The sequence below is a fragment of the Venustampulla echinocandica genome, assembly GCF_003357145.1.
Source record: "Venustampulla echinocandica strain BP 5553 chromosome Unknown scaffold_1, whole genome shotgun sequence".
NCBI classification, from domain to species: Eukaryota; Fungi; Ascomycota; class Leotiomycetes; order Helotiales; family Pleuroascaceae; genus Venustampulla; species Venustampulla echinocandica.
Window position 1 is genome coordinate 1,620,061 of NW_022474206.1, and position 26,185 is coordinate 1,646,245.

The 26,185-nt window shown below is 46.5% G+C and overlaps 7 protein-coding genes across 7 annotated transcripts; 5 read left to right on the forward strand and 2 right to left on the reverse strand.

Moving 5' to 3' along the window:
- Positions 1-1,465: 1,465 nt before the first annotated feature.
- BP5553_03073 (Uncharacterized protein) lies at positions 1,466-4,268 on the forward strand (the record flags this gene model as incomplete). The annotated part of the gene is made up of 10 exons (XM_032011696.1): positions 1,466-2,190; positions 2,245-2,398; positions 2,445-2,571; positions 2,628-2,800; positions 2,853-3,320; positions 3,375-3,470; positions 3,525-3,778; positions 3,832-3,868; positions 3,920-4,112; positions 4,183-4,268. 10 exons carry the CDS (start codon positions 1,466-1,468, stop codon positions 4,266-4,268), a joined length of 2,313 nt encoding a protein of 770 aa, XP_031871389.1.
- A 2,715-nt stretch (positions 4,269-6,983) lies between these two features.
- BP5553_03074 (uncharacterized protein) lies at positions 6,984-7,946 on the forward strand (the record flags this gene model as incomplete). The annotated part of the gene is made up of 1 exon (XM_032011697.1): positions 6,984-7,946. One exon carries the CDS (start codon positions 6,984-6,986, stop codon positions 7,944-7,946), a length of 963 nt encoding a protein of 320 aa, XP_031871390.1.
- A 301-nt stretch (positions 7,947-8,247) lies between these two features.
- Positions 8,248-9,384, reverse strand: BP5553_03075 (uncharacterized protein; the record flags this gene model as incomplete). Its single annotated transcript, XM_032011698.1, has 3 exons — positions 8,248-8,589; positions 8,756-9,116; positions 9,173-9,384. The coding sequence occupies 3 exons, from the start codon at positions 9,382-9,384 to the stop codon at positions 8,248-8,250; spliced, it is 915 nt and encodes a 304-aa protein (XP_031871391.1).
- A 2,691-nt stretch (positions 9,385-12,075) lies between these two features.
- BP5553_03076 (putative potassium transporter 8) lies at positions 12,076-14,602 on the reverse strand (the record flags this gene model as incomplete). The annotated part of the gene is made up of 4 exons (XM_032011699.1): positions 12,076-12,999; positions 13,055-13,799; positions 13,853-14,286; positions 14,414-14,602. The coding sequence occupies 4 exons, from the start codon at positions 14,600-14,602 to the stop codon at positions 12,076-12,078; spliced, it is 2,292 nt and encodes a 763-aa protein (XP_031871392.1).
- A 1,727-nt stretch (positions 14,603-16,329) lies between these two features.
- On the forward strand, positions 16,330-17,969 carry BP5553_03077 (NAD(P)-linked oxidoreductase; the record flags this gene model as incomplete). Its single annotated transcript, XM_032011700.1, has 5 exons — positions 16,330-16,371; positions 16,458-16,563; positions 16,646-17,118; positions 17,173-17,446; positions 17,707-17,969. 5 exons carry the CDS (start codon positions 16,330-16,332, stop codon positions 17,967-17,969), a joined length of 1,158 nt encoding a protein of 385 aa, XP_031871393.1.
- A 1,160-nt stretch (positions 17,970-19,129) lies between these two features.
- BP5553_03078 (uncharacterized protein) lies at positions 19,130-21,870 on the forward strand (the record flags this gene model as incomplete). The annotated part of the gene is made up of 2 exons (XM_032011701.1): positions 19,130-19,569; positions 19,617-21,870. The coding sequence occupies 2 exons, from the start codon at positions 19,130-19,132 to the stop codon at positions 21,868-21,870; spliced, it is 2,694 nt and encodes an 897-aa protein (XP_031871394.1).
- Positions 21,871-24,693: 2,823 nt separating this feature from the next.
- Positions 24,694-25,746, forward strand: BP5553_03079 (uncharacterized protein; the record flags this gene model as incomplete). The annotated part of the gene is made up of 4 exons (XM_032011702.1): positions 24,694-24,859; positions 24,973-25,335; positions 25,408-25,570; positions 25,659-25,746. 4 exons carry the CDS (start codon positions 24,694-24,696, stop codon positions 25,744-25,746), a joined length of 780 nt encoding a protein of 259 aa, XP_031871395.1.
- Between the last annotated feature and the right edge of the window lie 439 nt (positions 25,747-26,185).

The following is a 26,185-nucleotide window of genomic DNA, read 5'->3' on the forward strand; positions in this document are numbered from 1 at the left end:
CAAGCATGGAGGAATATCGGCTGGTTGCGCTCTCCCCTGAGTTCCCCTGGTTTCCCCTGGTTTTCTATTGCAGAGACCCGTATCATGGGGCACAGCAGGACCAATAACGGATTTAAACAATGGTACAGATCATCGATGGTGGCCTTAACCAATTGCACGTGGGATAGATCTGAGGACCGATAAATACCATGTGTCCGAATTCTAGTAACAAAATAGGAGGGTTAGAAACAGCAATGACAAAGTCGTGGTCGTCCAACATCCAGCGCACCCGACCGCGGGGACATAACTCCGGATTTGGGTTCTTTTCCAAGGCTAGGTACGTGGTACACTCCTTGAGATATCGCTCAATGTGGACTACCACAAAGATTGTAGCCCCAAGTGGATCAGTGTGGCCGAGATACGCGCTGACAGTGGAGTTGGGGGCCGAAATTGACGCTGGAGTTGTTGTTGAGAAAAGGATGGGCAATACGACGCTACAACTACTCCACAAGCGCACTATGATAGCTCCGAGACTTCGCCTTGATTGTTCCTCTTCTACTAGGTACCCTACGTATTCTGCTTTTGTATTCTTCCACCTCAATTATCCTTCCAGCCCCGTCCCAACCGCATCTATATATCACATCCGACCGCCGCCTCCGCATGTGTATTGCCTCGTATGGATATATTGCCTGGCTCATTTGGATTTATGCGGGCGCCCCTGTTAAAAAAGCTTGATTACGCCCACCCGCATCCTCCCAAGACCCCGCAACAACAGATCTTCCGTTCTCAATATTGATGATTCTCATCTACTTGAGTACCTCCATGGCTGCATGAGTACGATCAGCAACGGCAGTAACAACAGCCACAAGCAACGTGATCCTCATCATTGATGTCACCAGCAGGGACTCCAGCAGCTTCCCTTCCTCTCCGTCAAGGGTAAATACCGGTAGCAGTGCAGACGACCACGAGCATACCATGTCAATATTGGAGCCCCAGCTGCTGGTTACGCAACCGAACGACCATTCGCGGCAATCGATCTGCTTCCAGAACTGTTCAATGATCTGCAATTTTTCCCCAGGCTTTGCTACCCTTCCTTCCACTGGCCGACGGCCCTTGGGCCATAGTCCGCAAATTTTGCTACCAGCTACTGTGAGCCTCGGGCTGGCGTGTCAGGTGGCATTATTGTGTAGTACGTAGATTTTTTGTGGATGCAACCCGCGGATGGACCGTTCTTTGCTACCAGGTCCAACGGCCCTGATCTACCATGCATGCCACATTGGGTCCTCAATGCCAGACATGGTTGCGAAGCTTTTCGCCATCCCAAGTGGACCTTGTATTTTCGAATACTACGTGAGCATATTTTCCCGTCCGCCACTCCTGTAGATCTATAATATACCGAGGGAGGGCTCCCTGATCTCTATTCTTTATTCTCAACATCCAAGACACACTTGACAGCCCGGAGAGTTTCCGTTTGCACTCTATCAAGATGTTGACTATCACTCTTTTTAAGGCCGCTCTTTTGGCCCTCTCCTGCTCCTTGGTTCATGCAGTCCCTGCCGCAGAAAAATCCAAAACGAGCGCAGCTGTGCCAGCAAAGTCCAGTACATCTACAGCAATACCCACTGTACACAAGAAGAAGGCAGAAAAGGAGGCCATCCGTGTACCAGTAGCCACTCGGGTAGCAGCTCCAATCGTGCCCACAATATCTGCGAAGATCGACAATATTGTCGTCAAATTGAATACCTCGAGCAGTGCTGCAAAAATTAAAGCTCCGTCCCCAGGCGTTTCCGTAACGAGTGCCGCGGGCACAGTTCTGATATTTGCTCGGGATGCAGCATCGGCATATTCTGCGTTCTCTGGTCTCAATGGATACGGCATCTCATACCAGGTGGTCTTGGTACCGGACGGGGGGATTTCAAGCCTGCCAACCCTCAACAGCAGCGCAACCGTTGGGAACTACGGGGCAATTGTTGTGTTATCTGAAGTCAGCTACAGCTCACCGTCGGGGGTATTCGCGAGCGCGCTTACCGCAGATCAATGGGCCGCCTTGTATCAGTACCAAGTTACATTCGCCGTCCGTATGGTTCGGCTTGATGTCTATCCTGGGCCTGCCTTTGGGACGACAGCAGTAGGTGGCTGTTGTGACACCGGAGTTGAGCAGCTCATTAGCATTTCTAATGCGACAGCGTTCCCTTCCGCTGGCCTCAAAACGTGAGCCTAACCAAACATTATTCAATTTGCTACACTTGCTGACGACTCTTCTAGTGGTGTTGGAGTTAGTACTACTGGCCTCTGGCATTATCCTGCTACCATAACGGACAACACCATAGCTACCGAGTTCGCTCAATTCGCCCCAGCTACCGGATTTTCGGATAAAACAACAGCTGCAGTCATCAATACTATAGAAGGTCGGCAGCAGGTAGGATCCAAGCTCCAGCGGCTGATAAAGTACTGACAAGTAGCAGATGGTTTTCTTCACTGGTTTCGCAACAGATTGGAGTGCAGCCTCGAATTTCCTCAGTCACGCATGGATCACCTGGGCGACTAGAGGGCTGTATGCTGGTTATCGGCGTATCAATTTAAACACACAAGGTCGGTCCAGTCATTTTTCATAGCCTAAGATGTTTCTTAACAGTGCCTCAATGTAGTTGACGATATGTTCCTTATTACGGAATTATACAGCCCTGAAGGTGCCGAATTTGGGATTACGCCAGACGATTTGGCCCAGCATATCACATGGATGAAAACAATCAACGCAAAACTCCCGGCCGGCAGCTCATACATGATTGAAATCGGCCATAATGGCAATGGAAATATTGAGGTACTGAGCACCTCTATGTAATAGCAATGGACACGATACTGATTTTACCTAGGACGCCGCCAATACCACAGCAGGCGAACGACAGTGCGGAAACGGACCTATCGAGTACCCAGAACAAATTGATACGCCCCTCGAATTCTCCAAAGTTCTTGGCACTGGAACAAATCTTTGGCCAGCATGGGCAGATGACTATCCTTATACAGTCGGCTGTAACAATCTTGGTGCGCTCGAGAAGTGGTTTGCCAAAGCGGCGAATCGTGATGCATTCGCTCATGTATCCCACACGTTTACACATGAGGACCAAAACAATGCCACGTACTATGACGTTACGAGAGAGATTTCTTGGAATGCAGCTTGGCTCAAACAAGTAGGCATATCATCTGCCGCAAAATTCAGCCCAGAAGGGATAATTCCACCTGCTATCACTGGTTTGCATAATGGCGATGCCCTGCGAGCCTGGAAGGAAAACGGCATCATCTACGTCGTTGGCGATAACACACGTCCAGTGTTGATGAATAAAGTAAGTGGTATCCATAGTAGGTGTATAACTCATTAGTAAACAATCATCCTCCAGGTTAACGAGCATTGGCCACTTATGACCACCAAAGCCGACAACGGCTTCGATGGAATCCAGATCAATCCCCGTTGGGCTTCGAACATCTACTATAACGTATGTTTTTGCATTCGGATTTCTAGGTAAATTGTATTCGCTAAACTAAAGTAGTGCGCGGTTCCAGACTGCACCGTTCTCGAGTGGCAAAATACTTCGGCGGGTAAGGGCGATTGGAATGATCTGTTGGCGATCGAAAAGAATACAAATGTACGACATCTTCTTGGCCTCCACCACGACCCGTTCATGTTTCACCAAGCCAATTTGAACTACGTTTCTGCGCCAAAGATGACTATCAACGGCGTCACCGCAAAATACTCTCTACTCCAAGCCTGGGTCGAAACTATCGTAGTAGAAGTAGTTAGGCTGTAAGTATGACCCCATTAACGCTAAATTTGCAATACTAATCTACGTGCTGTAGTGTTACTTGGCCCATCATTTCATTGAAGCATGACGATGTGAGTAGAGTCGTTTCCGATACATTTGAATAAAACTGACATGGTTTCCAGATGGCACTTGCCTTCCTCAATCGCATGCAAAGGGATCAGTGCAAGCCAGTTCTCTCCTACACAACAAATCCAACAGCCAAGACTATCACTGCCGTTACCTTAACGACCACCAACAATCGGTGCGATGCCAAGCTCCCTGTCACAGTGCCCAGCGGAGTCACAGATGTCCAAGACTTTACTACAGAACAACTAGGTATGTTGTGTGGTTCATATGTTATATATCTGCCCACCCTACTTATCCGAGTGCTAACTTGGTGCAACAGGTACTGATCCTTTGACCATTTGGGTCCAGATGTCTGGATCTCCTGTCACTTTCACCTTGAAGACACCGATCCCCTTCTACACGTAGGGCCGCCAACATATTTCATAAGCTATTGATAATCGTGACCAAAAAGACATAATTTTGCGTGGATAGCTGGTACAAGGGAACTTTTCTTCTGTCGCGGTTTCACTTAGGGCATAGTGGGCAGGGGGTGTATGCATATACAAATTTGCATCTACATTGTACAACGTCCCGAATTCGGGGAATCCCCATTAAACCTAATGGGTTGCAATGGAAAGTAACGTTTCTTTCGTCGGTTGATTTACCCATATTGAGACAATGTCCCACATCCTCTTTATATGAGACTTTTTCCTTATGCGGCTGTTGGGCGTGGAAAGTACCCAATACTTGGTTTTCAGCATGGCAAAGTGGTCGCAATGCATCTGCATCTCCAGATGCCAAGCGGACACCTGGCCATGAGTCCTTGCTCTCCCGCAAACGCGGCCCGGAAGAACATACTCATCCTTGACTGCATCAAATCAGATCCCTGTCCAACATGGCGAAGGATGACATTCCCGTTTATTGCTTTGAACCTATCCGATACTTATTTCATTTGGATATTGACTTTGTCTCTGTGATCATCGAAGTATATCTCTGTTAGTGGTTTGCGGCCTCAAATTGCCGCATCTACAACATTGATTGTAATGAAAACGGATCCGCTATTACGGCGCGTCTTTGCAACAGACTGATTAAATATGGCCGATCGTGCAATTAAATTACGCTCTCCTAGAGAAAATTTTGCCCCGCATTTTCGAGCTCAGCCCTGCCGGGTAAAACCCGTGATGACGAATCTATTTTATCTCCCTTGCATCCCCGGGGCAGATCATACCACTTCTGGATGGTCGAGGAGATTTGCCGGAACGGTTGAAGTGCAGATACCTGTTCTGGGTTGGGGTCCGGGCAGGGTACAAATATTTTTTCCTCTTCTGTTCTTAAATCCTTCTCGGTTTCTGTTCCCGGTTCCGTTGCATATCCAATTGGCATCAGGTGGAAGCACTTTGAGAACTCAGCTATGGCAGCGCGGCTTGTGGGTAGTGCTGGTATTGTCTACTCAGCCTCTTAGAATATCTTGGGCTTGTGTGAAAATTTTCCGCATGCAAGTGTTCAATAAAAAGGACATGATCGGTCTATTACCAAGTATTAGGCAAGCCAGACGTCCTGCAACGGCTATGCTCTGCTCTAAGGCGTTATTTACAGAAGCTGAATACGAATATTTTAGCTACCAGGGGCTTTCACCAGTTTCGTCCCAAGGTCGGTTAGTAAGCCCGGTCACTTCTAACGAGTCCTCTGAGTTGCCTCGATCCCCAGAGATTTCTTAAAGGTGCTGTGAGTACTGCAGATAATGCCGATAACCCACTAGTAACTTGCCTACCTTTATAGTAATTGATCATTTAGAAGGACATGATTTCAACGGCAGGAACTAGACTGAATACTTCGCTATACTTAGTACAATGATGGAGGCAAGTATTCCGCGGTCAAACACTAAGCTTTCTATAGATGGTAACCTAAAAATGGGTATGCCTTTCCTTTAGAAGTATATCGCAACACAGAAGTTAGAGTATATTTTCAAATAAACATGGCAACCAAAAATAACAATAACGAAAATGGCAAAAGACCAAACCCCATGGGGCTAGGAGAAACTAGGCAAACTGATTTTAATCGGTTTGAAATATTTCAATGCCTCTACCACATCCCCAGATGGACCATACCATCATTGCCTGTTTGTTCATTCAGTTGGTCGTCTGAATAGTTTAGGCCTGTTGCGGAGCTTACCATTGGGCTACTAGGGCTTGGTAATAAACGTAAAGCCTTATTATCGTTTATATACCTTGCGTCGCGTTTCCTTGAGCCCTCGTCTACAGCAATGCTACGGCAAAGGCGGTCGGGGATATTTAGTAGAGTTACGCAAAATTAGCATTACTCGAGTACTTGTAAATCGTACTACACAGTATTAAATAGTCTCCGGAACTAAATATCGCGTTTAGTTACTCAAGGGTTATAAATTATAACAATAGTGTTATTAAAACTAGACAGCGAACAAATTCGAGATGCATAATTTGTAACCCCCTCACCTCGTTATAGATCTCATAGTAACAAAAACAATGGCTTAGGTGATAACACCAGTAGTTACCCTCAATAGTCCACTTGCACTCTAGACTTATTCACAACCCCTTGTACCACTATATTTCCCTGTGCTTTTTTTCTTTTGTTATTCTGTCCATGCGAACCATGGCAAAGCGATGGTCATGTAGCTTCGGAGGCCTCGCTTGGGCCCAACCGGCAGCCTTCGACCGACAAACAGCCACAAGCGAGCAGGTCTAGATCTCTTGTCGGGGATTAATTCTTTTGTTAAGTAAACGGTTAAAAAGGAGCGCCAGAACAGATTCCTTGCGTGATAAGTTGAAGCCTAGGCATACTTCGTACAACTGGACTAGGAACCGGTAGCACGGCCATAAAGGAGGCGGAGCCGGTCGTCAAGGCCCAGAACAGGATCTCAGCCCTCCTACCAAGGGTGCGCCATAGCCCAGGCTTTTGGGCACGAATGCTCACTGTCAGCTCTGGTTAAAGTGACTTACCTGTGTACAAAGTACAAGATTGTGCGACCGCCACATTCATTAATCTCTGGAGATCATGCCTTGGCAGTTGTTTTTATTGGGACAGTCTCAGGGGATTTGATCATCGACGCCTCTCGAGCATTTTCCCTTGTTCCACAATCAGCCACCGCAACGTGCACTTGCGTTCATGCCTCTTGCAATGACACCAGATGATACAAGCAAGCAGGCCGCTACACCCACCACTTCAGCACAGAGATTATGCTTCTCTCCACGAACAAAGCGTTTCTGGGTAATACTTGGCCTCCTGGTCCTAGCAATCGGCCTCGGCGTAGGGCTGGGCGTTGGTCTGACTCGAGGTTCCTCTGATAATGGCGATGATGATACGCCATCTCCTCCGAAATCTCCAACAAACAATACTGGCCCTGCAGCAGGAACGTATTGGAAGCCGGCCGCGGGCACAACATGGCAAATCGTGCTACAACAGGCTCTCGGGACTACGGCGCCAAACGTCTCAGTCTACGACATCGACCTTTTTGATAACAACGCAACTATAATCAACACTCTACATGGCATGAACCGCAAAGTTATATGCTATTTCTCAGCTGGCAGTTATGAGGATTTTCGTCCCGATTCGGACCAATTCAAGAAAAGCGACTATGGGAAGGAACTCAAAGGCTGGCCCGGCGAGTTCTGGCTCGATATCAGATCGGAAAACGTGCGGAGCATAATGAAGGCGCGTCTCAAGGTCGCGGCTTCTATGGGCTGTGATGGCGTGGATCCAGACAACGTGGATGGATTCGCGAATGACAGTGGGTTCCCCCTGAATACCACTAACACGCTGGATTTTCTCACTTTTTTGGCCGAGGAAGCACATGGGCTGGGGATGGCTATCGGCTTGAAGAATGCGGGCGACCTCGTGGGTGCTACGGTAGATTTTTTGCAGTGGGAGGTCAATGAACAGTGTGTGCAGTACGAGGAGTGCAAAAGTTTTCGACCGTTTGTTGATGCGGGCAAGCCGGTTTTCAACATTGAGTATGTGGATGGGAAAGGCGTGAGTACGAAGCAGAAAGTTTGTGGAGATAATAGCAGGAGTGGGTTCTCGACTCTGTTAAAGAATATGGATTTGAGCGATTGGGTGGAGGCGTGCTAGAAATAGAAGATAGACTTGTATCAACTCCAGAAAAGTTTGGGCTACATGTGCTCCTGGCGCTCCTTTCTTATATTAATATATGCTGCTACATCCTCAATCTTAATTCTCATACGTCAGTTTCGTCCCCCTTCACATCATCCCAGGTGATCAAAAACCTGCCGCATCAAGACACCTTACATGAAGGTAAGAGTAATCATATTTCCATGAAATATACTATTCGACGAAAGAGCAATATTTAGAGCGAGCCACATGCTAAAGATGTTCATAGCCACTCTTTTATTTCATACTTCAAAACCATATTTCATTTCTGAGCAGCAACATCTTGGACGAACCCCTCCCATCCATTCCAAAAACTCGAATAATAATCCACGCTCAAACCCGTAACAAACACATTTCGGCTTATGCCTCTCAAGTCTTTCACTAACGACATCTGCCCCTTCGCACTCACGGAACTAGGCATTGAGTGGACGATAGTGGCAAGGTTATCCCTTGTGCAAATTTTGGAATTTTGGCTGAGGAAGGTGGTGATGTTTTTCTGCATTTTGTATTTTTGATACGTATCATAGGCGCCTTCGAATACTACTGTTTGGTTGCACGAACTGAGGTAACGTGGGTCGGGTATGACGCCGGGGTTGTGGATTATCTTGTTGATGGAGTGAGTTAGTTAATTAGATTGTTGGAATTGAGATGGCGCGTTAAGAACCGTGGGGGGCCAACGCGCGTCGGCTTATATTGCCTGAAATGAGAAAAATGGAACGTGTCTCTCATAACAAATAAACCCCAAAGACGAAAATGGAACGTAAACATACCAAAGGATCATCTCCAAACCCTGGTTGGGATCGTACCATTGCTGCAACGGTTCCATAGAACCGTCCACTGGCTGCGGTGTAGTCGGCCGGCGTCTCATCAAAGAAGATCCCACGCATCCCGAGACTTTTGATAGTTACGTTCCCTCCTGACCAGCCTGCATACGTGCGGATATCCTGCAGCACGGCAGAGATATCCCGATTTGAGTAGTTTGTTGAAACGTAGCCTACAGTAACAACGTTTGGATACGTGGTAAGTCTGGGAATCTGTGACGTGTAGTTTGAGTCAGGGAGAGAGTCGTTGCCGGGACCACTCTCAGGATTCATCACCACCGTGAAATCGAGAGTTGGATTTTTTTCGATGCTATCAATGTTAGATCGTTGCCATATAAAAATAACATAGGAATTCGGGTGGCCTACGCATCGTACAAGGGATCCCATGCTCCTGGGTCGGGGTAGACATAGAGTGGGACAAGGACACTCGATTTTTGGATGTGCTTCTTTCGCCCAAACATGACCGCAACTGGGACCACAATGACGATTATGGCAACCCCCAAGAGTACCCAAAACACGTACTTGGGGACGCCAAAGATTTTCGAACCGCAGTAAGATTGGACTTTTCTGGAAGGCATGAGGTTAGAATGTGGTCAATGTAATTCTATGGATTGCAACGAAGAAACAAGTGAAAATCGCTACAACTTATTCTGGGGACTTGCCAAGAAATTCAATATATCCCTGGGAACGGGGTTAGGGCTCTGTCGGCTGTATAGATTACTTACAGGTTCTTTCATATATAGATGTTCCACCCCGCTTCTCACTCGACGAGGACAGGTTTCATGATAATTAGTCATGTGACAGTTTCAGAAATATTATATTTCGAGAAGACTGATGGAGATCACTTCCTTGTGTCAGGGCCAAAAGCAATAGCACGTCATAAAAATACGTACGCTTTTGCGGACCAAAGGGAGAGTTCCCACATTCGCTGTAAACCCAATTCATTGTGCCAGGTTATCCCTGATAGGTATCTTTCCAATGACCGTCGCAAAAAGTCGTCGTCGTCAGACCAGTTTTGAAGATGCTGCACTCTCCACTCAACCTTCTGTCTGATCATAGCACTGATACTTGATTCTAGCAAGGCCAAAACAATTGGTTCAGGCACTCTCACAGCAGCTTCGATGTTCTAGTATTGTGAATCAATTTTTCTCTCCTAAGCTTCGTATACAGTTAGTAAGCTTGCTGCTCTTGCTCAGGCGTTAATCACCTTCGGCTCACCTTCGCCTCAGCAAGGTCACCTAAGCAGCGTGAGCAGGATTTAGCAGATTGTCAAATGTTTTGAGTTCTCGCGTTTTTGCTACACTTGATCTGACCAAGCGTTCTATAATGTCATTTTCGTCAAGTTTTGACGACGATGCTCAAGGAGCCTTGACAAGCTTCAAGGATTCCAAAGTGGACACTTTCCAAATATAGCTACATTTGTAAAGGTCACCCGAGCATGATTAACTCAGCACACACATACAAGCCGACGATTGGACATTAGGAGCATAATTAATTACAACATATAGATCTTCTTGCAACTAAGGCTACAAGATAACCAAATTTACCCGCATTTACTGTACTTTCATTCAACTGTAACCTCCTTAAAATTATACCCAGGTTGGCGGTTACTCATATTCCATATGTGAGAATGTTCGGCTGAACTAGCCTTGTTGTCCCATAAGCCGCGTCTTCTATACTCTATTCCTGTTTCTGAAATCCTTTCTACTATAATCCCTATAGCTCTGTTACCTGAGAATCCAAGTAATAGGCCGTCCAATAAGGTCTTGCTATCCTTCTTTGGCCAAGGATGGAATTCGACATTGTCATCTGTGTAGAGCGCTTTACAATCCGCCCAGTAACTAATTTGCCTCCAACCCATGTTATACCTAAATTCGTAACAGGCAGCACAAATAGTCAACCTACCACCTGAGAAATCAGAACAAAGCAACCCGGAACTGTGAGGTAACAGACAGTCTACCAGTTCTAGCTTGATATCTGCTACTGGTAAGAAAGACACCTTGGCGAGTTTCGACAACCACGACCAAGATAGCCCTTCGAGCGGGTATTAATCGCCTTTTTTGATAGACCGCTGCTCTAAGGCCCAAAGCATGTCTTGTTCGACGCGCCAAGCAAGATCGGCGACAAATGTTCTTCGCCATATACCGGCAAGATATTCATCGTTCCAACAGGAAGCAGTTCGCTAACAATTCCGGAAATAGCACGACTATAGTCTGAGCGAATAGTAAGCGTACGCCTAGTGTAATCCTCAACGATACTGTGCCAAATACTGATTTGATGTCTCTGCATCTCCTTCTCAGTTTGCTAACTTCAACGTTGTTGAAGACACTGAATGGCAAGGCTTTACTGGTTTTAACTCCTCTATCGGGGACCTTAGTGATAGCTTCCGATTGGCATTTCTATGTTATCTCATTTGTGCCAAATGAGAGTAATCGAGGTGGTAATAAACCCTCCTGCAAAGCCCAACCACGTGTGTTCAATGGCTCGGGTTGACTGCCAAGGAGCATAGGTCGTTTTGCGCGGGGCATGAATGGATTTGGGAAAGAAAACTCCATTAAAGAGACATCCACGCAAGCAAGAGCTTTGTCAGATGCTTGGTAGGGAAGTTTGAAATGTTTTGCTGCAGGTACTTTACGCAAAAATCCTGCTTCTGTATCAATCGCATTCGATGCAGCGAGAGTCAAAGTGGAATTCTTGTGGATGGTACCCATGAAGCTGAGCTCGTCATTTTTGTCTTGAGCAGAAACCATGCAATGCTCTACATGTCCAAATACAATAAGTCGCGTATATCCCCTAGTAGAGTATTCACATCGACCTCCCCAACTTTCTATAAGCCCACTAATTAAACTCCCCGTCAAACAAATTCCATCCAAGACTTCTCTCATATTATTCCTGTCATCTGTCCTGAAGTGCATCCCTTTATCTTCTTGGCACTTCATTCTACTTTTCTCTCAAAAGTCTAAACTCTCTAGTGATCGTCAGAAGTACCATACAATAAATGACGAAACGCTTTGTATGTCACGAACACTTTGCATGCTGAACGTTGTGTCAGAGCTATGTGCTACTTTGGATAAAACATCTGAACTACAGAGCTAAGAAGTAAGGAGCAGTCATTCCTCAAGTAAATTAGGCGGAGTCCGCTGTCGAGACCTTAGCGCCATATCAGGCGATATTGGGGGTTCGCATATGATGCATATTTGTACATCGTTCATTGTCAATCCACGTGTCCCTCCTGAAGCCATCTTTCATTCCCCGGTATCTCACACACCTCAAATCTCCTTCAGAAATCCAACCTCAACCAAATCATTAAAAGGAATATTCATATCCGCCATCTTAGTCCTGCTGTTCTCCCGAATCCACAAGAAAGTCATCAACAGCACCCTTCTAAAAATATTCGTCCCTTGCTTGATCTTCATCTGTTCCTTGCCCATTATATATACGATCTGTGACTCGGCTGCTTTATTGATGACTTCGAGCTCGGTTTGGATTTCAGGTGAATGCTCGACGGAGGAGATGTTACTTGAGGTAGATGCTGTGTCGCGGGTAATATAAAGGACAAGTTGCTCCGTGACCATACGGCCAAGGTTAGGGGTGACAATACTATCTGTATAGCCGTGACGAACGGTCATGCGGTAGCAGCCTGGGATTGAAGTGTGTTGGATAACGTATCTCTCTGCCTCTGGGATAGAAGGAGTAGAGAGAGGACGCATGTGGAAAAATACGATAATCTCTGGACGAGCGCTGAACTTACGGACGAACTGCGTAAAGACAATGGGCACCATATCGCCGATTTTGTCAAAGAAGATGCCAACACCATTGATTCTGGACACAACTCCGCCGCCAAATGCTTCAGCAAGCTTGACTTCGCCATTTGAGGTTGATGTCAAGAGGTGAGAAGCCTGGAAGTGGTCTTGTCCTTCTGCAGACCATTGCTGTTCCTTGCCAAAACGCCAAAGAACAAAGATGGTTGAGAGTATGGCAGCGAGCATGATCGTGAACCAAGCTCCCGTTGGAACCTTGGTCAACGCACTTGACAAATACACCCCGTCATGAAGGGCGAAGACAAAGAAAAAGAAGGCCACGATAAGGAAATTGAAGCGCCATTTGATCAGTGCAACCAGGGATACCATGCAGGTGGTGATAAATGTAACGAAGATGACACAGACCCCATAGGCATTTCCAAGTCGTGTGGTCTATTTGAACTGTGAGCATAATGAATGATAGAAAATAGGTCATTTTGTTACTTACATTACTGTAGGCCGCAGTGACAATAACAGTGCCCACCATCAACAACCAATTGGCGAGTGGCATATAGACCTGACCATGAAATAGCTTTGAGGTGTGGACGCTCTTGATGTGAGGGAAATACGACATGGCCATAACCTGTGATAAGAGTTGAAAGCTTCCAGTGATCATGGCTTGAGATGCAACGATAGCAGCTAGAATGGCAAGGACTAAACTGAACCAGAAGGTTCCTGGTGGAACCGTGTTGAAAAATGGGTTGGTGTATGCTGTGCCAGAAGCATCTTGAGATATATATGCAGCCTGACCGATGTATGCAAGTAGGAGGCAGGGAAAGGCGAAAAAGAGCCAGGAGATTTGAATAGCTCTTTGGCTGAAGGCGCCCAAGTCCGCGAAGAGGGCTTCAACTCCAGTGAAAGCCAGTAAAAGACCACCTAAACTGCGCCATCCTTCTTCTTTGTTCCGAACTAAATAGGACCCAGCGAAGTAGGGAGAGAACGCCTTTAAAACAGAGTGGTCGAATTTCGCGAGATTGTAAATTCCAGTGCAAGCATTGAAGAGGAGCCAGACGATGACAACAGGAGCGAACGTGCTGGCAATCTTTGTTGTGCCAAAGGGTTGGATTGCGAAAAGCAGTACGAGGATTGCGCAAGTTGTACCAACAATCGTGGCGCTCGAGATATTAGGGTGCGCGACTTCGATGCCCTGAATGGCTCCCAGGACGGACTGGGCCGGAGTGAGGACACCGTCTCTAGAAATCATTAAATTCAAATATAAACCACAGCAAGATGATATTCTGCTTACGCCATAACCATCGAGACTCCCAATACTCCGAGAACCTTCAAAGCGACCCTTGCGACCCGAGAATTTTCGATGAATGATCTGACCCCTTTGTTGATTGGCTTCAAATCTCCAGTGTGATAGCGCTCCATCTTGATAGTTCCAGCAATATTGGGATCGCGGCGCACTATGTGAGCATATCGTGCCAGCAAACTGTAAAGCGCAAAGGTTCCTCCCTCTCCATCATCATCCGCTGAGAGAACGATGCAAACATATTTCATAGTAACCATGATGGTTAAACTCCAGATGATGATCGAGAGAGCTCCGACAAGATCTTCATAAGAGGGCTGACTTGTGAATGTTGATGAATAAACGTAAAGTGGAGAAGTCCCGATGTCTCCATATATGGTACCAATACTTTGGTACGCCAGCCAAATGAGCATCCATCCGGAGTGAGTCTACCGAGAGGTCAGTCTCCAGGAAACGCGAAGAGACCCAGCAGACATCAAGAAGACAACAGTTCAAAGGTGTCATCAATCAATCGCTACGAAAGGGCAACGAGAGAATACCTGATCAACTACGCACCTGCTTCTTCTTGGAGTTCAAATCGGCATCCGCAATGCGGGCAGCTCTCCCTTCGAGGTCATAGCCGCCCTTTTCAGAGATCGAGACCGATGGAGCCATGTTCTGGGCGGTAGTATAAGCACCAGCAGACGTGACAGGGTGGATATCATCGCCGGACTGGACGCGTTGAACAGGCGTTGATTCAGTCATCGTTGTGCGGTTGTCCAGCGAGCAGTCAAAAATCACAAAAGTGCAACAACAGTTCGGCGAGAGCAATAGGAGTAAAATTGAGGTTTGATCAACAGGGAACGAGAAGAAGTACTAAAGGAAAATGCGTTTCACTTAAGAGTATTCCACCGGCCGCCTTTGGAGCTGTCGGTGCCAAAACGCGGCCTGCAGCTCGATCTGGAAGGCAATATTTGACAACTGATGTCCACATCGGTCACGACTAACATTCGGAATAGGGTGATAGAAATTGAAAAATTGAATAAAAGCAGATAAGGGCTTTTTATCGTCGAGACCAGATTCGAGCAGGCGAAAATCGCGCATCGCGGTGATTGTCCAAAAATCCCTCAAAACGTCACAATCGCATTGCTATATCTGGACAAGGCTCTTTAACGTGGGGGTAGCGTGGGACTCAAGATCAATTTCTTTTATAGCTACCATCTCTAAATTAGACAAAATCAGAAAGTGCGATCAAGGATGACTAGATGCCTTTCGCCACTTTTTGGAATCGACTCTGTTGTTAGGATATATCCCGTAATCGGGGAGAGACATATCTGAGGCCGTGAGAAATACCCTACAGCCTATTAAAATCGACGTCTGGAAAGTGGCAGCGAAAAAACTGTCTTTGAAATCTCATACTATCTCCTAACCTGATACGATGCCCTCTTCGACACCTTATTGAACTCGTTGTTAGACTTACCGATGCAAACTCGCCCTTGATCTACTAAGCTCGGTTTGGCAACTTAGCTTGTTTATTAATTATCTTAAATATTATATTATAACGCTAGTAAAGTTATAAATTACTTAAGATATTATTATATAAGAAATTCTTATTTGTTTATTTAAGATAAATTTTTTAAAGGAGTTTAATATTAACATTCCGAAAGTAGATAAATAGGAGTTTTGACGAGGGGAATTCGCTGACAAATTATAAGGATTTGTATGTACAATTGACGTATAGGGCATGCAGTTGACAAATTGCCAAATTGACCAACAGGACGCTGCAGATCGAGTCGCAAGGGAGTTAGAAAGGGTACCACATCTGCCCACTGTGTAAAATGAAACGCGCTACAGCATATGCATAGGTACCTTAGGTAGGTAGGGGATACAGCCCCAACCTACAATGGTCGTGGGTACTCCAACAACTCAGCCCCAGATTGCAGGTACTTCCACCTTGCAAGGGCTTATTCTGGGGTCAGACAACGCAGGTTCATGGAGATAGGACAAAATTTGACTTGTAAATCCGAACATCGCATTGTCAGTAGGTACCACGCACTCTGTATTCCAATAACTAGGCCCCGAGTTGGTCAATTCATGGAGATAAGACAAAACTTGACTTATGAATCCGATCTTCGCCTTGTCGGTAGGCAACCCGCATCTGGTCTTCCAACAACGAGGCCCCGAGTTGGTTGAGCTCTAGGTGTGAACCCAACGTCAAAGGCAGGCTTCATGGAGATAGGACAAAGCCTGACTTGTAATCCGAAAACCCTTCTCGCCGCTACAGTACAGAGAACTTCTTAACAAAGCACTTTTGCTTTCGTTTTCAGTTTTCCGTCCTACAAGTCAGCAAGTCATCCTTCGAACACACGGCTCTACTCGAATCTCGCATCGATTGACCTTTGACCTGCACTCCATATCCTCATCCATATTTCCTACCTTCCTGGCCTTCTAGACCCTTGAAATACTTAGCAATCATTTACTCACTTCCAAACATGGCGACCACCTCTCTACCTCAAACTGGCTTCGGTCTGTTGGTAAGCTACCCTCCGAGGGTCTTTTTACCAATTATCTCTTGTGCTTTTCTACTTTAGAAGGCTATTACTAATACTAAATCGTATAGGGATTCACCTGGCGTCCAGCACAGGTGCCAGACGAACAGGCCTTCCCTACTATGAAAGCCGCTGTCGAGAATGGCGCCACTATCTGGTCGTCCTCCTCGATCTATGGTTCACCTCCGAATCCACCAACAGCAGGCCGCTCGCTTTTGCGCCGCTATTTTCAGAAGTATCCCAAAGGATACTTCTAAAGTAACTCTCTTTATCCGAGCCTGCTACGACTCTACTACGTTTTCCCCGACTTGTACACGAGATGGTGTACGCACTAGCTGGGAAGAGTGCAACCAAATTCTCGGCGGCGTTAAGAAGATTGATGTCTTTGGCCCTGCTCGTATAGATCAAAACGTTCCTGTCGAAGAAACTATTAGTGCCCTTAAAGAGCTTGTGGACGAAGGCAAGATCGGTAGTATCGGCCTATCAGAAGTACGCGCCGAGACTATTAGACGGGCCTCTGCTATTAGCCCAATTAAGTTCACTGAAGTCGAATTCTCACTTTGGAGTACTGAAATACTTGATAATGGCGTCGCGGCTACAGCAAAAGAGCACAATGTTATCTTATTGAGCTATGCTCCTCTTGGGTATGGCTTCTTATCAGGCACAGTCAAAAAGCTCGAAGATATCCCTCAAGGTGACACTCGTCATATGTTTGGTCGATTCCAGCCAGAGGTATATTAATCATCTTGCTCTTACTGGCTCTTTACTAACCTTTCTACCTCTTAGAACTTCTCAAAGAATCTCGACTTAGTTGATAAGATCCATGCTTTTGCAAAGAACAAAGGTATGACGTCTGCACAGCTCGCGCTTGCGTGGATTCGTATACACTCTGGTACTGGAAACTGCGGTATAATCATCCCTATCCCTGGAGCTACGGGTGTTATCCGTGTCAATGAGAACTGCAAGGCAGTAAAAATAACTACTGAGGAGAAGGAGGAGCTTGATAAAATCATTAAATCGTTCGATATCGCAGGACATCGACAGATCCCTGGGATGGATAGTAATATCTGGACTTAGTGTTCAACTATAAGCCCTTAGTCCCTCTCTTAATATAGATAGTATTGAACCCAATGCCAAGTATAAAGCGCTAACTCCCAACATGAGGCTCAGATTGAGGTTGTAAACACATGAACTTTTAGGCTTATTTTATTAACAACAGCTCAATACATTCCGAGCTAAGTAACAGGTCTAGAGTAATCAAGTAAAGTAAACAACATAGCCGTCGCATCTTCGAGTTGGCTCAAAATGATACTCCAGCAGGACGAGCTTATCAACCGCATCGATGCTGGCATTCAGCAGCTAAATATCGACAACGCAAAGTTAAAGAAGGACAACAAGGTCTGAAAAAGAACAACGAGGACATTGAGGACCTCTTGAATAGCGTCCGAGACCACGTCAAGTCGAACGCTGGCAAGGGCAGAAAGAATCCTCGGGCCAATCTACCCCCACCACCCTCTGCTGGTTTAACGGAAAAGTTGGTTCCGCTAAGCGTCATTGTTCAGAATGAGGATAAGGGGAAATGAATGTAGATGAATACTCAACATATTTATCAGCACGGACTAACATTTTTAGATGGCGCGATCGACTCGAATTGCATCATTAGCACAGAAGTGGTGGGATGCAATGAAGACATAGTTAGACGATGATGAGGTCGCTACCCTCGAGGCCCTAGACGCTTACGATCTTCAACCGCTGTAGACTGTAACTGCTCGCGCTTTGCGAACCACAACAGGCCACGTTTTTGTGGCCGATAAGCCCCGTGCGAAGGACAGATCTGCATGTAAGGGACAAGCCTTAAAGACCGCAATGCCGACGACGAAAAAGGGTGAGAGCCGTAAGAATGATGATGTCAGCTCTGAGGGGAATGAAAATTCTAGCGACCACCGACGAAGAACCCCCGACTAAGAGAAGAGTGACCAGCGGCGTGCAGCGATCAAGTTGGGAGAGTTCCATGTGCTGCGCGCCGTCTCCAAACTCAAGTGAGGTAGCTTTTCTGCTCTCACGCCTTCCATTCTCTGTCCCGCACTTGATCGCGGTTTTATTATAGCTTATCATGCCCCCCGTTCCTAGGCTCGAATTTTTCGATGCTAAAGGTCGCGACAAGTACCATAAAGGTGGATTCTGTCCCATCGACATCGGCGATCGGATTGCAAATTGCTTTACCACTATCCACAAACTCGGTGACACCGAAGGAGGTAGGTGATATTGCTGAGTTGGGAAACACGAAGCATTTCCGAGGTTTCTGGCAGAATAAGTATGATGGGAGGATAGGGATTAGTTGCAGATGAGAAGAACGATAACGAATTACGCATTGACGTTTACCCTGTTCTGCGCTTAACGCGATATCGTACAAAAGATACCTGTTTGTCTTCATATGCCTTGCTCTGCCATCATGAAGGCAAATCTATTTATTCAGCGGCTTGGTGCAAATGACTTTGGAAAGGGACATCCACTCCAAATTCAAGAAGTCTCCTACATCGCAAGTATTCTCCCAAAGATTCGGACAATATTCAACTGTCAGTTGTGAAAAGAGACATCCTCGCTTATATGCCTGAATGCGGTAAAGTATTTCTGCCGCCCCGCTTCAGCTGAACATCAATGAACATGGCGGTCATGAGGATATAAATGTCTTTCTGTGCTCTGTGGTTAGCGCGTTGGTTGGATATGTGATAATAGTCGTTTCATGGATCCACTTTCTGCCCTTTCGGTGGCTGGGTGTGTAGTGCAATTCATCGACTTCACGTGCAAAGTCGTTTCCAAAAGTTATCAGCTCTACAGAACTCCTGATGGAGTCTTACAAGAGGATTTGGAGCTCGAAGCTATTGCTGGGAATTTCAGACACCTCACCTCACGGGTGACCAAAGCCTTGCCGTCATACTTGGAGCTACGTGAGCAGACGCCGGATGTTGTTGCGTTCCTTTATATGGTACAACAATGTCGAGAGACTTCATCAAAGCTTATTAATGTGATTGAGACGATTCGGAGAAGTGGCAAGAGTGGGAAATGGAACAGTTTTCGCCAGGCATTGGTTTCCGTCTGGAAAGAAGATGAAGTCAATCAATTGACTCAGAGAATGGATCGGTTGCGACAGTCGATGGTCCTAAATTTGGTCTTTGCGATGGGGTGAGAAATTATGTTCTCTTGCATGAAATATATTGACAAATATTCAGCAAGCAAACCTCTACACACAATGACCTGCTAGAAAAGTTGTCTGAGAACACCATGCGAATGGAAAGGAATATCCTGCACGCTATAGAAACCTCCAATTGCAACCCACAGAACCAGCAACACCTCATTTTCCTTGGTCAGCAGATGTCAACTTTGGCCCAAGAAGAGTTGGAGCTGCAAACTGCTGAACGTCTTCGCGAGACCTTATGTTTTCCCCGGATAAGAGAACGAAAGGCCAGGATACCCGATGCTCACAGAGAGACGTTCGGGTGGGTCTTTGGGTTAAATCAGACGCAATTGCACCAAACCCAGACTTTTGTTAGGTGGCTTGAAGAAGATAAGAACAGTTTATATTGGATCACTGGGAAGCCAGGATCTGGAAAATCGACCCTGATGAAATATTTGGTCGAAGAATCGCAAACTCAAAAGATTCTACAAGATTGGGCCAAGCCAAAAACACTCCTAAGGGCAGATGTATTCTTCTGGAATGCCGGTACCCAGATCCAGAAGTCGTTGTGCGGATTAATTCGATCGCTACTGTACGACATGCTCTCCGATAGAGCCGATCTTGTATCGGCAATCTTCCCAGGTCGTTGGCGTATGGCTCAATTATGCTTCATTATTCCAGGTGATTGGTCCGAGGTGGAACTTTCAGACGCATTTGATCTGTTAATTTCATTGGTCTCCAAAGAAAGCAAAATATGCATATTTATCGACGGCCTAGACGAATACGATGGCGATCATCGACAAATCATCAGCCTGCTCAAGAAAACGTGTTCGCATACAGATGTGAAGATCTGTTTGTCAAGTCGTCCTTGGATCGTTTTTGAGAAAGCCTTCCGGGATTGCTCAAACCTTCGAGTACACGAATTGACCTATCGAGATATCACACGTTATGTTGAAAGCACTTTGGCCGCTAACGAAGACTTCATGGAAATAAAGCAGACCAATGCATGTGTTGCAGAAGAAATTATTCGAGAAATATGCGTCAAGGCCCAAGGAGTGTTTCTATGGGTTGTCCTAGTAGTTCGGTCATTGGTCGAGGGTGTGGAGAACAATGATCACATGTCCGATCTACAACGACGGTTACGGATGCTACCATCAGATCTCCAAGAGTACTTCAGTCACATCATGGCTGGTCTTGAAGAGTTCTACATGAAACGGGCTTCTCAGTTCTTTCAAATTGCCCTGAGCTCAGATGGACCTCTCACCCTTTTGACATATAGTCTCATCCACGATGAGACAATTACAAGTCATAGTTCTTCGGTAGGGCCATTGACCGATACCGAGATTGAGAGAATGCACAAGAAGGCGTCCGACCAAATAAACGCGTGTTGCAAGGGCCTCATGGAAGTCAAACAAAGGGAATTCTTCCCCGGGATCTCACAATATTCGGTCGAATTTTTACACCGAACGGTGAAGGACTTTCTGTTGAACAAGATCAGCGATGATTTTCTCAAGCAAGGCAAAGGCCCTGACTTCGACTTACCCGTGCTCTTGTCTCGTGCGTTCTTGTATCAAATCAGACGTGTCCCAACTCACCACCCCGAAGAGTTGCGAAAAGACTTAGGCCTCTTGGTTGACAACCTCACCTTTTACGGGAGTCAAGTTGAATCTCAGACACAGAGCTGCGAATTTACTAAACCAATGATGAATGAGGTGGGAAACTTATTATCTACATATAGCAAGTTCAAAGATCCAGTAACGCCAATCTTCATCGGTCGCGAAAGCACGCAAGAATATGAACCAATGCTTTTCGGTAAAGACTTCGAGGCGAACCCAGCTGCACTCACAAAATCGCTCCTCATACTCAGCATGAGAACAGATATGAGATTTTACTTTGAGGCAAAATTGGACGAAAATCAGCATCTTTTGCTAGATGAAACATATCGTCCCTTGATCGATTATGCGCGCCGAGCACCACGTACTCCAACAAAACCCGCCATATTCGAGCTCCTTGACTGTCCCGTTTCTTTAGCCAATGTGAGTTTCGAGCCTTGTACTTGGGCGGTGGAGATCATCCTTCGGGCACGGAAAGATGTAGAAAATGCATCGTGGCGACCCAAACCTAAACACCCCGCGAAGTGGTTCGAGGCAGGACGTCCTAAAGCAAAAATACCCGCAACAACATTGCAAGAGGCAAACCCGCAGGTGACAACCCTGCAAGACACCAATCTGCCAGTGGTGATGGAGCACAAGACTAAGAGTCCTTCATTTCTCGGGAAGATCAAGAATCGGATAAAGTCCAAAAAATAAGCCAATTACGGCCTGGCTTTTGATGACAGAAAGACTTATGTCATGAGGTAGCGTCCGGTAACAGATTGGTCAATGTTGGCTTTATCGATTGGTAAAGAGGGTCTCGCGTGCTGGTAAATGAATCCGTCTCGCTAGGCACAGATCGCCCCTGTGCTATATGTTGTTTTCAGATGTGGGCTTGTGTGTCTTGTAGTTAAGCAGAGAGCAAAAGATGAAAGTGTACATTTGATTTCGAATAGATGAAACCTACTTAGAATTTAAATAGATCACCTCCTTGGATCCCTTCGCAAGCTCCGGCTGACTCTGCGACCTGCTCAGGGGCTCTAGACATAGCTCAGACTAGAGCAGCGACTGCTCAGATCTAAAGACGGAAATGGAAAATGCCATGAGAACATTTCCATGCGAGATTTACTGTTATACAAGGTAGGTAGTATAAAAACTACAATAGACGCAAGTCAGTCCTGAATAATTATGTATAGATGCTCAACTAAGTTCCCCACCTAATACCCTTCACCTAGACAAAAAATCACCACCCGGGCCGCTGCCTATAAAAGTCGGGGGCCTGGAGGCAATAGGCAGCGATACATTGGCATTTACTGAAAATGCTAAGTCTTCTTCTATTAGCTTTTCTTTCTAGAATCGCGACTTGTTTTGACTATAGATGCAAGCTGGTTATTATTCTTTTAAACAGCATCTTCGTAATTATCCATATCTTCTTGGTCGTCCTTTCGACTCAAATTGGGCTGGTTGCCCTGATTGCCGCTGCCAGATGCTTGACTTGCCTAACTATATTAGAAGCATTTTAACACACACGCAGCTAAGACAATCTGTTAGATAAGACGCCCTATAAACGAAATAATTAGCATTAGCGGTCTTCTATAAATTATTAATTCGGGACAATCGGTCCTATAAAACAGTTACAAAATTCACGACATTTGGTGGTGATCGCCCCTGAACATTGCGATTAGTTGTAATTATTCCATATTCTTGCCAAAGATTAATATTTGGATATTGAATAATGCCCAGTCCTAGGTCTCCCAGGTGTTTTGATACTATGCAGATCCAACAACTACATAATTCGCACTAACAAACACAACCTGAACAGCGGCGAACCTGTCCGCAACCACGCATTAGTCACTTATCAGCAATTCCCGCTCTCTTCCCACCACTCAACCCCGCACTCAAGAAAAAAAAAGGGGGGATGCTCACGCAGAAGTCGCCGCAAAAATCTCAATCCTCTTCGCCTGCGTTGTCAACAGCAACGTAATCGAGAAAACAGCCGTGAATGCTACCGCAACACCTAGTCTCGCCCCAGCATTACTGACAAAGTAGAGGATGACAATAGACAGTATCGGGAGAAGCGAGGCGATGAGCGTTCCAAAAATGTGGACGATTTTGAGGAGAGGCTTTTCATCGTATTCCGCTATTTCCGAAGCGGGTGATTCGGGGATGGGTTTCTGATTTTGGGGTGAGAATTGCAACGCATACGTCGCAGAAGATTCCCTACCTTAATACGACTCCCGCATTTAATGTGGAACCAGGGCACGAGGTTGTTGATAAACCACCTCGAGATTGGGTCACCGTGGTCGCGACGATGGATAGCGATTAGATCGTTCGTGTGTTCTTCTGCCCATGCGTTTTCTATTCGCGGCCGAGAAGTGGGAAGTTGCCCATATTCGGCCGCTGAAGCCAATCGCGGAAAAATGCAAGGTCATAGGAATTAGGGCCTTGAATGTTGGAGAAAAAGATCTGTTGTGCAACGCGGGAATCTATTTATCGTTCGTGTCAGGACTTTTCTTCTTCTTTCACTGTTTGGTTAACGTGCTATACGCCTCAAGATTTCTACGAATCTTTAGGATGATTGTCCATTGTAGTCGCCCTTCCTCGTCCTCGGCATTAGCCAAGGACCACCAGTCTCTAGAAAAGAATGTCCGATTCCGGTTTTCTTTGTCACTCAGCGCTTACTCTTTCAGCTCATCATGTAAGTGAATGAGTTCTGCCTGCAAATAAAGTATATCCTGCAAATTCAAGTCCCGAAACCGTCGAACAATTGTAACATCGTCATGGTTGCTCATGAACTGAGTGATTGCAGCGTATCCTTCCATTCTGTGAAAAGTTTGCGGCTCAAAAAATCGATGCTTCCTTGAGTATTGCCGGCCAGAAATGAACCTCTTATGGAGCGCGACGTGGCGTAATCGGTGGGGTACTGAGTAACACCGTTCGCCTCACTTTTTGATGGTTGCATGTAGGTTACTCGTAGGTATGCATGCAATTTTGACCCTACCGAGGCTTAGAAGTACTACTTGATGCTGCGGAAGGCTATGCCATGTACGTACCTTACCTACGCACATTTTTTTCGAAACAGGTTGATTAGAGCCTTGCTAGAAATGACACAATAGCAATATATAAGAGGGTCGGGGTTATAAAGAATTTCAGAGATAAAAATACAGAAGAGATCCAACCCATGAGACGATATTTAAATGAAGTTGAACGCCTCGTTCCAGACCACAGCCTTGCGTCGATATCAAATATAGCTCGGCCCATTGCTACCCAGCAGCCCATCAGCACAGCCCAGCCGAGTAAAGCCACAGGAATGAAGGTGCAAGTTGGACTCATTCAGAGTGGCGTGCTGAGGGCATTGCAAGGCCCCATGAACCACTGGGTCCAAACGGCGGCGGCTCTATACCATCTGGCAGTTATAATAATGCCACATCCAGCACTACAAAAGGCCAAGCATATCATCTTCTCCCGCCACTGTTTCCAATACCTACCTTCAAATTGAAGCGGACATTCGCAGCTTGCGAGGCTGAGGCTCCATCCACCATGGCGTATGATGCCCGAGACCGCCAGAATATGGAGTTGGGAAAGAAGAAAATCGACGCGATGTCATATGGTTTCTTCAATCTTCCTTTCAGCGTGGACGGCGCGGAGCCTCCGACGGAAAGTGTCAATCGACCCGAGCCGGCTGAACCAGTCGATGCTGCCAGTCGTGCGTGCGAGGTAATAATTCCACAGAACTCCTCGAGGATAGAGATGCGACTAAACATTAGCTAGCAGTACAAGCGCGATGACGAGGAACGATACTCGAGCCCTGCCATTCAGCATATCACGATGTTCTCGGGGGGGTGGGGGGGGGGGGAGCGCCGCTGCCATTCGTCTCGACGCTCGATACTGGCACCACCGGCAACTGGATCTCGGACGACGCCCTCCAGCGGCTCCAGATCAAGAGCGTGGCTGAGGCGCCCACGGACTGGATCACGTTCAATGGCAAAACGGTGCGGTCGGAAGCGGTGGCGGAGATCACGTGGACTGGCGTTGGCAATCGCAAGACACGCGTCACCAGCTTCCGCGTTGCAAAGAAGCCGCCCTTCGATGTGGTCTTCGGGTCGGAGCTCATCTTCTCAGAACAGATCTTCTCCTTCGACAAAACGGCGTGGATCCTAGCCAGAAAGCCAGCTACCAAAGGTATGTTGGGGCCGTTGCCGCGCCTCGATGCATAGTGAATGTGAATGTGAATATGAATTGAATGCAGAACAGCAGAAGCGGAGTTGATGGCGAAATGCAGCGAGGAAGTGCAGCGGGACAGCAAGATGCTGGAGGAGCAGCACAAGCACCGGGCCAAGAGTGTGTCGGGGACGGGCGTGGGTGTAAGCTTGAGCATCCGGCCACGAAAGTCAGACCTGGAGGTAGGAGGGCGTGTGTACGTGGCTTTATGATGATATGATGATATGGTGATATGGTGATATGGTGATCCTAATCTGCAGCCAGCATGCCCTGGTACAGTACAGTACAGTACAGTACTTCGTACTTGGCCCTGTACGACCGTCCTCGCTACTGAATTTCTTCCCCGCTAGGTCGAGGCCCCCTGCCGTCTAGCTAACTAGGAACCTATGCAGGTAGATAGATCCCTTATCCTACCTACAAAGGATAATAAGGTGTCTCTTCTCCTTTTGCTAGACATAGAATAGACACACCCCGCGCTGTGTTGTTGAGTTGATCTGGTCGGTGCTTCGTCCCACCACCAGCCGACCCCAACCCAACTTCAACTTCTTCCACCCCATCCTGTGGATCCTAAAGTTGGGACAATCGTTACATAAAAACTGCGACCAAACCCACTAAATTCATCTACCCTGTATAATCCACGGTTCCTTGCTCGTGTAGCAACAACCTACTAGAGCAAACTGAGGTCTGGTCGTTTGCTTGGGTTATAACATAGAATTTATGTGGTGAGTGGTATTCATATTCATAAGCCTTGAAAACAGAATTCAGCACATGAGTAGAATTATTCCTCAAAGTGAAAACAAAACATCCTACT